Source organism: Aquarana catesbeiana, linkage group LG01, assembly GCF_042186555.1.
Source record: "Aquarana catesbeiana isolate 2022-GZ linkage group LG01, ASM4218655v1, whole genome shotgun sequence".
In the NCBI taxonomy this organism is placed as follows: domain Eukaryota; kingdom Metazoa; phylum Chordata; class Amphibia; order Anura; family Ranidae; genus Aquarana; species Aquarana catesbeiana.
Window position 1 is genome coordinate 839,215,130 of NC_133324.1, and position 15,869 is coordinate 839,230,998.

General features: G+C 45.1%; 1 protein-coding gene across 1 annotated transcript in view; it reads left to right on the forward strand.

Annotated features, from left to right (window-relative positions):
* RELL1 (RELT like 1) overlaps window positions 1-15,869 on the forward strand; it is a 110,867-nt gene that overhangs the window by 59,719 nt on the left and 35,279 nt on the right. The window contains exons 3-4 of the mRNA XM_073608940.1: window positions 87-161; window positions 3,020-3,095. Of these exons, the coding sequence (XP_073465041.1) occupies window positions 87-161; window positions 3,020-3,095 (151 nt within the window). The remainder of the gene's footprint in view (window positions 1-86; window positions 162-3,019; window positions 3,096-15,869) is intronic.

Consider the following 15,869-nt stretch of genomic DNA (forward strand, 5'->3'; position numbering starts at 1 on the left):
CTCCCCTTACAGGTACATTCTGCTTTATTTTGGTGACTGTGCCATTTATTTTATTTTGAAATATTAACTTACTTTCTTTTCATCAGAGATGCAAGATGAAGCTGCAGACACCAATAATGACACCGTTGGACACATTGTAAGCTACATCATGAAAAATGAAGGTATGCGTCCCCTATTACACAATGATAGTGCAGAAATAATCATTTTCTAGCTTCTTTAAAGAAATATTGTATTGTTTATTAAAAGTTGACCATTGTAAGCACCCCGGACAGTGTTATATGGTTCATCTCAACCCTTGTAACTGAAATGTTTGCAGGATAGCTTGGTCTACATGTAAATATAGAGAAAAATATAAGTAAAGAGATGTGAAATAAAAAAGGCATTCATATGCTGTTCACTAGCCAAAGTTATTGTTTTGCAAAATATGTGTAAAGTTTTCGTAAAGATTTATTTATGAGGATGGGAGAGCATTTTGGCTCGTTAAAGCTGGCCATAGATGGATTAAAGTTCATCCGTTTTAACAGAGACTGGCTGAATTTCAAGCAGTTTGTAGCCGGTTGTTGGACAGAAGTTGATTGAGAATGTTGGAAAACGTTTGATCAATGGCTGTAGCGAATGGCAGCCGAGTTTGCTCTCAGAATACAATGTCCCGGTATTGGAGATTCTTCCACCTACCACAGGCCGAATAAAAAAAAGAAAAAACTTTGGCCAGCTTTAGTCTTGGTTCACATGAACGACAGCTTTTCAGAGGGCTTCCTTACAGCTTTTTTTAACTTTGAAAAGGCTAAAACACCATTCACTTGAATGGCTTGCGTTCAACTATTGTACTGCCCACCAAACATGAAAGGGGGGTTTAAAGGATAAGTTCACCTTTGGGAACATGTTCTACCTGTGTTTTTGGGTACATGTTCCCGATCTCTGCACTCTGACAGCAGGCCAGGTATCTTTTCCCGTACCAGCTGTCACTATTTGAAAAGGATGCGGCTGTGTGGGACTCTGCCCACACAGTTGTGTCGTTCATTCACAGAGTTCTGTGAATGAATAAAATGGAAGTATAGAGTTCTGTGAATGAATGAAATACAAGTATAGGCAGCTTTTGCGGCTGTCGGCTTTTAGTTCTCAATGAACTACCAGGGCACTATTAAGCGCTCTGGTAGTTCATTGATTTTTCCTGTCTTTGTGAAACTGCCTACCCTTACAATGTTTGGGCACACAGCTTGCATTGACAGTCTGCGGGGGTCCTGCAGGGCACCCGCGATCTGCAGATTGCTGGTGCAATGTTTTCCAGGCTTCTAAAAAAATAAATGGTGAAATGGACATTTTTTTACCTGCAAAAAAAAATGTGCATCCTTCTTTCTTTTTTTTAAGTGAACATATGCTTTGTTACTGCGGCATGTGTATGGCCCTGAGTGGCTGCATACCTTCTTTGGAGGAGGTGGGCGATGATAGAGGTGCATTAAACCACCAACTCAACCATCTATTTTTATTGCACCCTGGCTGCCAGTGTGGTAGAGCTCTAAATGTGCAGTCTACTTCTGCTTTAGTAGAATTGAGCTTCTTGTTTTTTCCAGTGCAAATCTGTGATTCAGATCTGACTTAACCCAAAACACAAGACAATAGATAAGGCCATAACCATCTTGCCAGGGGCATAACTAGAACCTTCAGGGCCCTGGTGCAAGAAACTATGATGGACCCCCCTGACCCCCCTCTCTTCCATCCGACCCCCGGGCTTCCAATTTTGGGAGGGTGTCCATGGACATCTTCCCAGAACTCTGCCTCCTGTATGGCCCCTGGGTCGTGCATCCAGCACAATCACAGCAGCCCTTTACCATGTGATTAGCTGATCACATGTCAACAGAATTGCTGGTTATCAGCAGCCCTTTTCCTCCCACATTGTGTCTGTGTAAGGAAAGGAGAGGCATTAACTGACAATGTCAGTAAATTGTTTACACTGATAATTAGTGCTGCCCATCAGTGCCACCTATCAGTGCTCAATGCCCATCAGTGCTGCCTGTCAGTGCCCATCAATTCCACCTGTCAATGACGCCTTTCGGTGCTCATTAATGATGCCTGTCAGTGCCACCTATCAGTGCTCAAAGCCTATCAGTGCCCATCAATGCCCAGTGCTGCCTATCAGTGCTCAATGCCCATCAGTGCCTCCTGTCAGTGACCATCAATTCTGCCTATTAGTGTCTCCTGTCAGTGCCCATCAATGCCGCCTATCAGTGACACAGATCATTTCTCATTCATGCCACCTATCAGTGCAGCCTATCAGTGCTCATTGATGCTACCTATTGGTGCCCATCAGTGCCTCCTATCAGCACTGCCTATCAACGCAGCCAATCAGTGCTCATTAATGCCACCTGCCTCCTCAGCATGGCTCTGATCGGAGAGTGTACCTCTCATGGAGCTCAGAGCTGGCAGTTCTCCATGTCTCCTCTCACATCACGGGATGAGAGAGGAGACACAGCTGATCTTTTCCTTCTCCTCCCCTCTCCTTCTATGTGTGCTCTGCGGGAAGTGTGAGCTTGTTATCGTCACACTTGACTTCCCGCGGTGCACACACAAGAGGTTATTTTCAGGCACATTCGGGTGTTTTTGGCCCAATAGACTTTAATAGGAGTGCCTGAAAACAAATCGTGAAAAAAGAGTTTTTCAGTTGCTCCTGTACTAAAAGTCTATGGGGCCAGAAAATGTATAATCTACCCCAAAGAAGCCCCGTACAGTAAATCGTTCCTAAAATGCCCATAAAAGTGCACACAAAAAAAAAATCTCCTCTAATATCACTCAAATATGTTGCCCTCAAGTGTGAATGTAGCCTTTAAGTTGGATGAAAAATTACTTTCAGGTAACCGTAATCGCCTAAGATGTTTACAATAAAACTGTACTTTATATAAATCGAAATGAAGCATCATAACATTGTCAGAGACGTGGTTCATTTTGCATATAGGACCTCAGGGATTGCCAGGCATCTGGGTACTCAACTCTTACATCTTTAACTCTTTTCTTGTCTTTGCAGCTAATGCTGATATTCTGAAAGCCATGGTCGCAGACAACTCGGCGGTAGCAGACAACAGCGTGTTTGACCCAGAGACGTAAGTCTAACATTAAAGCTAGGTTCACACTGCTGCAATCACATTTTGATCAGACTTTTAGTGTGTGATTATGTGAAGCAACCTGGATGCTACTTTGATGTGGTTTGCATATTCTAGGGGCCAGAAGCTTGCTGGAATCGCACAAAAGTAGCACAGGACCCTTTTTCCAAAATCATGCCACGCTACGTTGATGTGACTAGTCACAGTTGAAAACAATGTGATTTCCATTGTCATGTGATTCTGTGTGACTCGAGTTGCATTTGAAATCATACTAGTGTGAACCAGGCCTAAGACAGTCTGCGAATATACTTCTTGGAAAATATGCTTGTACATGTAGCAGAAAACGCCCATTTGTACATTTTGTTTTTATATGGCCTTTTCTAATAATGGAATAATGGGGCTCAAACAGAAGCTATTCTTTATTTTAAAGAAGATAGTCTTTGATGCATGTAATTCCCAATGATCTTATCGTTTTAACAAATTAAAAAGGACTTGTTCCTTGACACCTTCTTGCCTGTTGACTGATCATTGCACCGGCCTGCTCACAGTACCATGTGATCACTGTGACCAATCGCAGCAGATCATATGACGTTTGTCCCTTTTCCTGCTCTCCATCCCTCTGTGTGCTTACAGCAGCTGCAGGCAGAGGGGGGGGACAGGGGGTCTGGAAAGCAGGGGGATGGGGACACAGATGCTAGAACTGATCCCCTGCAGTGCAGCCAGAGAGTGGGAGAGAAGGAACCAGTGCTGCACGGGGAGGAACAAGAGGAACGGTGTCTGCAATAAAGCTGTATAGTCCGCACCTCCTGCTGGGCAGGTGCTCAGGCCCCCCCTTTTGAACTGATGGGGCCTGGGCCCAATACAGGAATAATTGAATGAATTAATAAATTAATGATTTGTAAAGCGCTGCAAATGCGAACTGAATCGCCTCAAGGCGCTAAATGCGTTTTGTTTTGTCAGCTTCTTAGAAGAGGAAGGTCTTGAGTTTTTTCCTGAATGCCAGATGGTTTTCTTCCATGCGGATGTGAGTCGGAAGAGTGTTCCATAGCCGAGGTCCCTGGACTGCGAATCTTTGTTCTCCCCTTGCTTTGTAGTGGTATTTGGGAATGAGGAGGAGGTTTTGGTTAGATGATCGCAGATTGCGATTGGGTGTGTAGTGTTTTATTTTCTCTCAGAGGTATTGAGGGGCGTTACCTTGTATGCATTTGTGGGTGAGGCAGAGGGTCTTGAATGTGATCCGATTCTTTACGGTTAGCCAATGTAGGCTCCTCAGGGATGGGGAAATGGACTCCCAGGGTTTTTTTCCTGTTAGCAGTCTAGCCGCCGCATTTTGCATGGCCTGTAGGCGCGCAAGCTGATATTGGGGTAATCCTATGTAGAGCGAGTTTGCGTAGTCGAGTCGGAAATTGATGATTGTTCCAACTACTGCTGCTTTGTCCTCTTCTGGGATGAAGGGGATGAGTCTGCGTAGCAGGCGGAGGAGATGGTGAGATCCGCTAACTACTGATCCTATTTGTGCATCCATTGTCATTTCTGAGTCAAAGATAACTCCGAGACTCTTGGCTTTGGTGCTCGGAGAGATGGTCTGTCCAAAGATGGTGGGAGATGTCCATGGAGTCTTGGTTTTGGGATTTTGGTTAGCGTGTAGGAGAAGAAGTTCTGTTTTTGACCCGTTGAGTTTGAGGGAGCTAATGGTCATCCAGTCATCTATCAAAGTGAGGCATTTCTCTAATTGCTGATGGTGGTCTTTTTGTCCGGTGATGCGAAAGTAGATTTGGGTGTCATCAGCGTATGAGTGGAAGCAGAGGTCCAATTTTTTTTGATGATTTTGAGGAGTGGGTGGATGTAGAAGGCTGGCTGTATTGCCTTATCAACCGCCCTGGAGCATGGGATGTTTAGGGTTTGCCCAAGCATACCAGGCACACCCCGCATGCATGGTTATGGTTGTCAGTTGAGTTTTTTTTTTACTTTAAAACTGTCCTGTCCTTAACTGCATTTTCACATTTTATACAACTGACAAGATGGTCCAGAAAATAAAATATTTTCTCTTGACTAGTGGGCTGCTGTTATTGGCCAGACATTTTGTCTATGCATTGTTGGCATTACCCGTTTCTTGTAGTGTCCCGGCTGCCAATGTGCTGCTCTCAAGTATTTGTTAAAATTTATCAACACAAACTGCTAAAATTTAATTGACCACCTTTTTCTGTATACATTTAAAAAAAAAAAAGAAAAGAAAAAACTATACGTAGTCATTATTTAAAAAAGAAAATATAAAACAAAAGTACATTGTTGGGTGATATTGAATTTGTTTTACTAAAGAATGTGGTCTTCATTTCTTTTCTTTTTTTTCCTTCCTATTGCTGTTCATTGGATATTTTGGTGAGTTTCTTTTCCTGGGAATTAGGAATGGGAAACTTGGCACTGGAGGAAAATTGTAGTGAGCTAGACGGAGAGTGTCTATGTCCCGGGTGCCCCGCAGCTCTTGTTCTCTCTTGCCTGCATGTGTCATTACAGGATTGACCAGATCATTGCTTCCCAAAATGTTATTTTCCCTGCACACTTTAGGGGAAGAAGGTTAAAAAAGACAAAACATACAAACAAAATACAATATTTAAAATGAGAAAAAAAAGGATACAATTTATGTAGAAACATTACACAAGTTCTGCTCTAGGAGCTAGAACAAATGTAGAGCATGCCTCCAGTCAGCAGCTGGAACCCAAACTTTTTGAGAACTATAGAATTTAGGAGAGCAGACCTGATATTTTTTTCTGTTTCAATGTTTTTATTGAAAATTTTGCAATACAAGTATATCAAGAACAAAATATACCACTTAATACTCCTCGATGACCAAGGCAGTCAAAAGAGGGCGATACATAGCAGAAACAACATAGAACTTACACAGAAGATGTATCAAGGTAGAGCAAAGTACCTGGCTAGTTTACTGTCTTAGAAAAGAACTGTTAAATTCCGTTAGAAGAACGGGCAACCTGAGAAGAAATTTAAGCTAGAGGCTCCCCCCAGGAAGGCCCCGAGATCATCACTCCACCCCCATGGGAGCACACTGTGGAGTGCGAGAGCTTCAGGGTTCCCACCAAAGGGGGCGTCTCCCCACCTCCTGTCAGATCCTCCGGGAAAGCGCTCGCACTGGAAAGGAACCCAGGCGCAGCAGCTCCCCCGGACGGATCCGACAGACACATCGTCCAGGATAGTAACCTAAGAGTAACTGGCTGCCATTTAGGCTGATACATTATGTGAGTAGTTTAGGACAACCTAAAAGAGCAAACGAGGAGGTTTTGGCCTAGAAAGACCGTTATTAGCCAGTAGCTGGTATAAGAGAGATGAGGTTGGAGCCGGAAAAGAAAGAGTAGAGATGAAAGAAGAAGAGGAGAAAGGGAGCCAAAGGTAAAGAGAGGGAGGGAGGAGGGGTGGGGTCGAAGGAGAGAGGTGGTAATCTTGCCGGACTCTCCCCTACGTTAGCAGATGACCTGGGTAAAGTGAAATACCGACATACCGAGCCCAAGGTTCCCAAATCCCTTCAAAACGTGGGACTGTGTCACGCAGTTTAGCGACTATTTGTTCCTGTGACATTATCCAAGAGATCTTCCGTTTGGTGGCCGATATGGACACCGCAGGAGTTTTCCAGGCTTTCGCTAGAGTAACTTTGGCTCCCAAGCACATAAAGAATAAAAGTTGTTGTGTGTTTTTAGAAGTGTTGGGTATTTTGCAATTAAATAGAATGTATGTGGGGTCCTGTGGAACCACTGCCCCAGATACTTTCCTTATGATATGGAGGAATTTATTCCAGAAGCTCCGTATGCGGGGGCAAGTCCACCAGATGTGATGCATCGTGCCAACATGACCGCAACCTCTGTAGCATAGGGGGGAAGAGTCTGGGAATATCCTGGCAAGCCTGGCCGGGACGTAGTACCATTTAGTAAAGAGTTTAATGTTAGCTTCAATTAAGGCTATATTTAAGATACCTTTCGATGATCTGCTGAAGGCTTGGAACCACTTCGCAGGGTCCCACTGGATGTCCAGGTCTGATTCCCAGGATCGAGCGTAAGCCGGGGTGTCCGTCCTATCCGCCAGGGACGCATAGATAATGGATATCCCACCCCTTTGGGGGGCAGATGAAGAGCACCATAGCTCATACGTCGTGGCCTTAGGAGTGTTCGCCTTATCAGTACAAAGTGAGTGGAGAAAGTGGCGTATTTGTAAGAGTCGAAACTTTTCCGAGGTAGGCATTTCCAGAGAGCTCAAACAATGGCCTAATGAAATAGGGCCATTGGGGGTAAGGAAGTGTCCTATTCGGAAAAGGCCCTTGTTCAGCCACCAATGAAATGCATGAATGTTCATCCCAGGGGGAAAGTCAGGATTGTGAAATAGGTGTGTGAGAGGCCTTAAGGGGGAAATCAAGTTGGCGTGGGTATGCAATTGGTCGCAGAGGGCTAGGGAGTGAGATAAAGTGGGGGCTAAGATGGCCGGTCTGTGTTTGGGAGGTCTCCATGTTAAGAAGTCGAGAGTGAAGTGTGGTACCGCTTGTCTCTCAATGGAGATCCAATCTGGTCTGCAGGATTTAGTGTAAATGGCTGAGAATTGTGCTAACTGTGCTGCCTGGTAATATAGCCACAAGTTTGGTAGTCCCAGGCCCCCTTGAGACCGAAGTCTGAATAATATTTCTTTAGCAAAGCGATGGCCCCTGTCCCCCCAGACAAAATTAATCACCCCGGACTGAAATTTGGTCAAGACTGATTTTTTAATCGGTATTGGAAGTGATCTGAACAGGTATAGTAGGCGTGGCAGGAGAGTCATTTTGACTGCGTTGAGTCTACCTAACCATGACAGGCCCTCCCCCGACCATTTCCGTAGGTCCTGCTCCAGGGAGCGGAACATGGGGGGGTAGTTAGCGGCATATAGGTCTCCAATGTTTTTCGTCAGCTTGATACCCAAATAGGGGATGGAGTGGCTAGCCCATGTGAAGGGAAAGTGTGGTCGTAGTTGGTCTATGAGAGGTACTGGTACCGAAACATTTAGGGCCACCGATTTGGTCACATTCACCTGAAGACCAGAGATGAGACCGAAGTCTCTCAAAAGTCTGAGGACGTTAGGTGTGGATGTGAGAGGAGCAGTGAGGAACAAGAGCATGTCGTCAGCAAATAGGGCGCATTTGTGAACGTCAGGACCACACTTCACTCCCTGGATATTCTCGTTCGATCTGATGGCTATCGCCAGTGTCTCGATTGCTATAGCGAAAATCAAGGGTGAGAGGGGACAGCCCTGTCTAGTTCCCCTACGAATATTGAAGGGTTCCGAGTAATGGCCCATTAGTCGCACCTGTGCTGAGGGTGAAGAATATAACGTGTTAATAATCGTGCGGAAACCGTCGCCAAACCCCCAGCGTTCTAGAATGTCAAAAATGTAGGGCCACGACACGGAGTCGAAGGCCTTCTGCAGGTCCAGCGACAGCAAGAAGCCTTCTTGTGCAGGGCCTCCGTCCCACCGGGACTGCAGAAGGGAAATCAAGTCAATAGCTCTGCGAACCTGGTCCGGTCCCTGTCTCCCCGGGATGAAGCCCACTTGGTCCCTATGTATATAATGAGCGATAAAGTTAGACATCCTGTTTGCCAGGATTTTAGTCATTATTTTGAGATCGTTATTGATTAAAGAAATAGGGCGGTAGTTGCCCACCTCGCCTGGGTCCCTACCCTGTTTAGGTATAACCGAGATAAAAGCCGAGTTTAAGTCGCTAGGGATAGGGGCTCCATCCCGGAGGGAGTTGAAGAACCGAGCCATGTAAGGAGCCAGACGAGGGCCAAACTTCTTGTAATAACATACCGAAAAACCGTCTGGACCCGGGGCAGAGTTTATTTTCAAGGATTTAATCGTTTCCAAGATTTCGTCGGAGGAGAAGGGGGCGTCTAGCAGGTCGCGGTGTGTTTGCTGTAGTTGGGGTAGGTTAATGTCTTGGAGAAAACGCTCTCTGGCCGTGGAATGAATGTGGGGTACTGTCTCATAAAGCTGTGAGTAATAATCGTGGAATGATTTCATAATGATGGTGGGGTTTTGCGTTAGATTACCCGACGAGGCACGAATCTTGGGAAATACCAAGGTACGAATCCTCGGGCTAAGCTTAGTAGCTAGCTTAGCGCCAATCCTATCCGATTGGTAATAGAAACGCGCGCCGGACCACCGTAAGTGTTTCTCCGCGGAAGTAGTGAGCGAGAGATTGAGTTTCACTCTAGCAGAGTCAAGTTTGGCCAGGTTATCCGGAGTAGGGTGTTGTTTGTGGGCTTTACTCAGCAAGCGGAAATCCGCAGTGAGGCGCGAGACCTCCTCCCTGCTTTCTTTTTTAAGTTGTGAGGAGAGTTGTAGGATCCTGCCCCTCAACACCGCCTTGTGTGCTGCCCAAAGACATCCCGGGGAGACTGATCCCGTGTCATTCTCACTGAAGTAGTCGGAAAGAGCTTTGTCTAGAAGTGTGCAATGGGTTGGGTTGCTTAGAAGAGTTTCATTAAGGCGCCATTGGAAGGAGCCCTTCACCCCCGACCCACCCCTGAGTGACATAGACATTATCGAGTGGTCGGACAGTGGAGTGTCATAAATTTTAGAGGCGGTCACTCTCGGTATTACGTGTGGTGGGACAAATATGTGGTCAATCCTAGAGAAGGTGTGGTGGGGGACCGAGTAGTGCGTGTAATCTCTAGTTTGGGGGTTCATTTCCCTCCAGATATCAATCAGGCCAAAAAATCGGACTATTTGCGCCACCCGAAGGCTACGTTTGGGAGGCCGTTTTGATTTGGGCCGCAGGGGGTTTGATTTGTCAGAGGAATAGTCAAATGGGGTATTGGAGTCTCCCCCCAAAATTACTGTGCCCACGAAATGCGGTTTGAGTACCTTTAGCGTGGTGTCAAAAAAGGTGTCTTGGTGTGTGTTGGGCGTGTAGTATGAGACAAACGTGTAAGCCTCACCATTAATCATACCGGAGACTAGTATGTAACGTCCATCTGGATCTTTGATAGTGTTTGCATGTACGAATTGAGTTCTGTTGGAGAAGCAGACTGCCACGCCTCTCGTTTTGTTGTCAGCATTAGCTAGGTGGAAGTTCATGAAGCTTTTGTGAAGGAATTTGGGCTGATAGGAGGTGGGAAAATGAGTTTCCTGAAGCAGAACTACGTCAGCCTTCAGAGTGTGACGCTGTTGCAGTATTTTGCGTCTCTTCACAGGGGAGTTAAGGCCTTGTACGTTGTGGGATAGGATCTTAAGTGTCCCAATCAGTGTGGTGGAGTCAGTCATGGGGAGGCAAGGTGTGTGGTGCTAAGTGTTTGTGATTCTTACCTGATGTCCCAAATGTCCCTGGCAGATAGGAGACATTCCCAGCAGCAAGACGGGCTCGACCTGTGGTACCGCAGACGGGAGATCCAGTGGGAACCTGTAGGTGAGGAGGAGGTGGGAGGAGAGGGGGAGGGAAGGAGAAAGGAGAGAAGAGTAGAGAAAAGAGGTAGAGAGGAGTGAAAAAGAGAACCATTAGATATCGTGACCAAAAGTTTTTACCCATAACCCAACGGACCAGCGAGGGGCCCTCCCCTGGCTGGACCGGCACCCAGAACAAAGCAAAAATTCTGCGACCCAAGGGTCGAGAGAGTCTGGGTCCGATAGGTGAATGAACAAGGGTTCAGCTATCGGAGCCAGAGAGAGGCGCACTACGACCACTCCGGTCAACGCCGCCTCTGATTAAAATCGTGTCAGTACATAAACAATGCAATGCAAGCCCTGCCATCACCTGGTATTAGTGAGCAAAAAGCTTCGGATATTGTGGAAGGGAAAGAGAAATAGAAAAACAAAAAAAAAAAAAGAAAACATTATGAGAAACGGAACAGAATAACCTATTCCCCGGAAAATCTGGACCCATGGGGATCCGAAAGGAAGTCCTGGGGAGAACTCAGAAGAGGAAAGTCACCAAAAAGCTGACATCAAGTTTGTCGTCAGCGTCGACCCCGGGGAGGATCAAGAGCGGAGACTGCTGATGCTGCGGGCCCACTCATGGGGGGAAGGACTCTTTCGGTCGCTTGGAGAGCTGTTTCTGCCACACCGGCGAGACTGGACTGGTGGGGGATGTTCTCTTGACTGACGATGCTCCTCGAGATGCAGAAGACTGTGGGACGTCCTGAGTGATCAGACCCAGATGAAGAAGCAGACGTTCCCCTTCTTGAAACGTTGAAAAGTTGTATGGTTTGTTGCGGTAAGAGAAGTTTAATCTCAGCGGGAAGGACCATCTGTAGGTGATCTCTTTGTCCGCCAGAACTTGTAGGAGCGGTTTCAGGGCTCTTCTTTTTTGAACGGTATATGGAGATATATCAGCGAAGATTTGGACCTGATGACCTTGGAACATCAGTTTCTCTGCTGACCTGGAGAGCTTCATCACTTCTTCCTTGACTGCATAGAAATGCGGTTTCACGATGATGTCTCGTGGCAGACCGTCTGAGCGAGGTGGTTGCAGCGCCCTGTGGGCTCTGTCGAGCTCTAAGCGATGAGCCGGAATATTGGGGATTAAACTTTTGATGAAGTCCTGAACTGCCGTGTGGGTGTCTTTAATAGATTCGGGGAGCCCCCTGAGGCGAAAATTGTAACGTCTCGACCTGTTCTCGAGGTCATCAATTTTGGAGGTGGCGGATTCCAGTTGATCCTGGAGATCCTGGATTCTGGAAGTGTTTTGGTTAAGTCGTAGTATGGCCTGGTCAGATTTATGTTCGATCGCTTCAATCCTGGCACCAATCTGCTGTAGATCTGCATGTATGGAAGCAGTGATCTGTGTGGCTGTGTGGGATAGGCCTCTAGATAACATCTGGGAGAAAGCAGCTATCATGGAGGGGAAATCAGTGGGGGAGGGAGAGAGATCTCTGGCCTGTAAGTCCCAGGAGTCAGGACTGTGAGGTGAATCCAGCTGGGGGGTGAGGGCTGCCCCTCCAAATGTCCTCCTTAACAAAGAGTCAGTGGATGCTGGAGAGGGGAACCCCGTGAGGGTACTCACTGTGGCATCCGAAGCTTGTGAGGACGGTGGGGCCCCTTCATCCTGATCAGCGATAGATTCTGACAGGCTGTGCTGGCTGTGTGAGGAGACGGCCGCCATTTTGGGATGGCCAGGCCGCTCCAGGGATCCGTTCATGGCGTCCATGAGATTCCGCCTGGAGGAAGAAAGGGACATCCAGGTGTGGCTGGAGGTGTCCCCCAGCTGCTGGGATAGAAAACGGGCCGGAACGAGGGCTTGCACCGCCGCTATAGGCGGCGTTAGATCCGAGTGGCGCGGATCTCCCGGGCTAAGCGGCCATCTTGGACGCTGCCGCGCATGCGCCATCCCTGATATTTTTTTCATCTAGTGTAGTTGCTGGCTCCTGACTGTTCCCAGCCAGATGTGGACTTGGGGTGCTGGAGCATTGTATATGCTATAGAAGTTGAAAAGGACAAGGCATAGTGGGCAGAAGTTTAAAATATATCTAAAGCCAAAACATTTTTCAGTTTTTAATTGAGTGAGGAAGGGTTAGACCACCCATCATGTTTTTACATGACATGGGTCCGGCCACTGATACCTGATCTAAAAGTGATAGAAAATGCAAACATTTTGGTTTTCATCAAAGCGGCAATAGAGGAAAATTCTTCTCTTTTAGACAGGCGTCACCTTTTAGGATTTCTCTCATATTGGAGAGATTTCCTCAACCTTTATGTTGTGTCTACAGCAGTGGAAGGAAATCTCCCCAGTGGGACAGAGATAGGAGTTTTAACCATTACCAACTCTAAAATGGGGAAAAAGTTCAGGTTAAGGTAGAATACAAAGAAAATGATTTTAATTAATGGTAGGGGAAAGGCAGTAAAGGTACAACCCCTGGCAAAAATTATGGAATCACCAGTCCCTGAGGATGTTCCTTCAGTTGTTTACTGTTGTAGAAAAAAAGCAGATCAGACATGGCCAAAAACTAAAGGCATTTCAAATGGCAACTTTCTGGCTAAGAAACACTAAAAGAAATCAAGAAAAATAATTGTGGTGGCCAGTAACCGTTAGATTTATAGAACAAGCACAGGGAATAAATTATGGATCACTCAGTTCTGAGGAAAAAATGATGGAATCACCCTGTAAATTTTCGTTACAAACACTAACACCTGCATCAGATTAAATCTGCTTGTTAGTATGTAGGTAAAGAGGGTAACTCATCACGCAGTGTTGCACAAGATGTTGGTTGTTCACAGTCGGCTGTGTCTAAAACATGGACCAAATACAAACAACATGGGAAGATGGTTAAAGGCAAGCATACTGGTAGACCAAGGAATACATCAAAGCGTCAAGACAGAAAACTTAAAGCAATATGCCTTGAAAACAGAAAATGTACAACAAAACAAATGGGAGGAAACTGGAGTCAACATCTGTGACCGAACTGTAAGAAACCGCCTAAAGGAAATGGTATTTACATACAGAAAAGCTAAAAGAAAGCCATCTCTAACACCTAAACACAAAAAAACAAGGTTACAATGAGCTAAAGAAAGGCAATCGTGGACTGTGGATGATTGGATGAAAGTCATATTCAGTGATGAATCTCGAATCTGCACTGGGCAAGGTGATGATGCTGGAACTTTTGTTTGGTGCCATTCCAGTGAGATTTATGCAGACGACTGTCTGAAGAAAACATGCAAATTTCCACAGTCAATTATGATATGGGGCTGCATGTCAGGTAATGGCACTGGGGAGATGGCTGTCATTAAATCTTCAATAAATGCGCAGGTTTACACTGAAATTTTGGATACTTTTCTTATCCCATCTATTGAAAGGATGTTTGGGGTTGATGAAATCATTTATCAAGATGATAATGCATCATAGACACATAAGGTCAATGTCATGACCTGCAAACAGTCCGGATCTCAATCCAATTGAAAATCTGTGGTGGAAGTTAAAGAAAATGGTCTATGACAAGGCTCCAACCTGCAAAGATGATTTGGCAACAGCAATCAGAGAAGGCTGGAGCCAGATTGATGAAGAGTACTGTTTATCACTCATTAAGTCAATGCCTCAGAGACTGCAAGCAGTTATAAAAGCCAGAGGCGGTGCAACAAAGTACTAGTGATGTGTTGGAGTGATTATTTTGTTTGTTTTTCATGATTCCATAATTTTTTCCCCAGAGTTGAGTGATTCCATAATGTATTCCCTGTGCTTGTTCTATAAATCTAACTGTTACTGGCCACCGCAATTATTTTTCTTGATTTCTTTTAGTGTTTCTTAAAGCCAGAAAGTTGCCATTTGAAATGCCTTTAGTTTTTGGCCATGTCTTTGATCTGTTTTTTCTCTACAACAATAAACAACTGAAGGAACATCCTCGGGGACTGGTGATTCCATAATTTTTGCCAGGGGTTGTATACCTAATTACATGGTTCTGGTTCCCTGCATAGTATTGGTTTGCTTTAATGTAATTGCATTTTTGAAGCCTGGTTAGCATTAGAGCACTGCTGCCCTCTTGAGGGTATTAGTATATAATGCAGGATTATTTGGAATGGTAAATTGGAGAGCATGGAATCTCTATGGTTAGACTGATTTACTGAAGGAGTTGACCTATGCTCACAAAAAAGTGAAGATTTACTTCAGTTATCCAGTCATGTTCAGGTGCTCTAAAAACAGGAATTAGATTTTCACATGATTGGAGAATTAATGTAAATCTTCACTTTCTTTGAGGGGACATTCACAACTTATTTAGTAAATCGACCTCATTATGTACACCGTTTAACCACTTCCAGCCCAGAGGCATACAGTAGATATAAAAAGTCTACACACCCCTGTTAAAATGTCAGGTTTCTGTGATATAAAAAAAAAAACGAGACAAAGATAAATCATTTCAGAACTTTTCCCACCTTTTTATTGTGACCTATAAACTGTACGGTTGAACAACAAACTGAAATCTTTTAGGTAAGGGGAAGTAAAAATAAAAAACTAAAATAATATGGTTGCATAAGTGTGCACAGGTGGGTGCGGTGTTCTTTTGTAAAGTGCAGTGTTTTTGCGCCAAACATATATCTTTTGGAATTATGGCCAAAAAAGTTCAACCTTGGTTTCATCAGACCATAACACATTTTCCCACATGCTTTTGAAAGACTTCAGATGTGTTTTTGCAAATTTTAGCCGGGCTTGGATGTTTTTCTTGGTAAGAAAAGGCTTTGGTCTTGCAACTCTACCCCATAGCTCAGATATATGAAGAATACGGGAGATTGTTCTCACATGTACCACACAGCCAGTACTTGCCAGATATTCCTTCAGCTCCTTTAATGTTGCTGTAGGCCTCTTGGCAGCCTCCCTGACCAGTTTTCTTCTCGTCTTTTCAGCAGTTGTGCAGGGACGTCCAGTTCTTGGTAATGTCACTGTTGTGCCATATTTTCTCCACTTGATGATGTCTTCAATGTGTTCCATGGTATATCTAATGCCTTGGAAATTCTTTTGTACCCTTCTCCTGACTGATACCTTTTAACGAGATATTGCTGATGCTTTGGAAGCTCTGTACAAACCATGGCTTATGTTGTAGGATGTGACTAAGAAAATGTCAGGAAAGACCTACTAGAACAGCTGAACTTTATTTGCGGTTAATCGGAGGCACTTTAAATGATGCCAGATGTGTACTGACTCCTATTTAACCACTTCCTGCCCGGCCTATAGCAGAATGACGGCCGGGCGGTGGTTCAGTTATAGAAGAAAATTGTGATAAAAACTGCGCTATGAAATATGTGAACGACTAATAATATAAAACA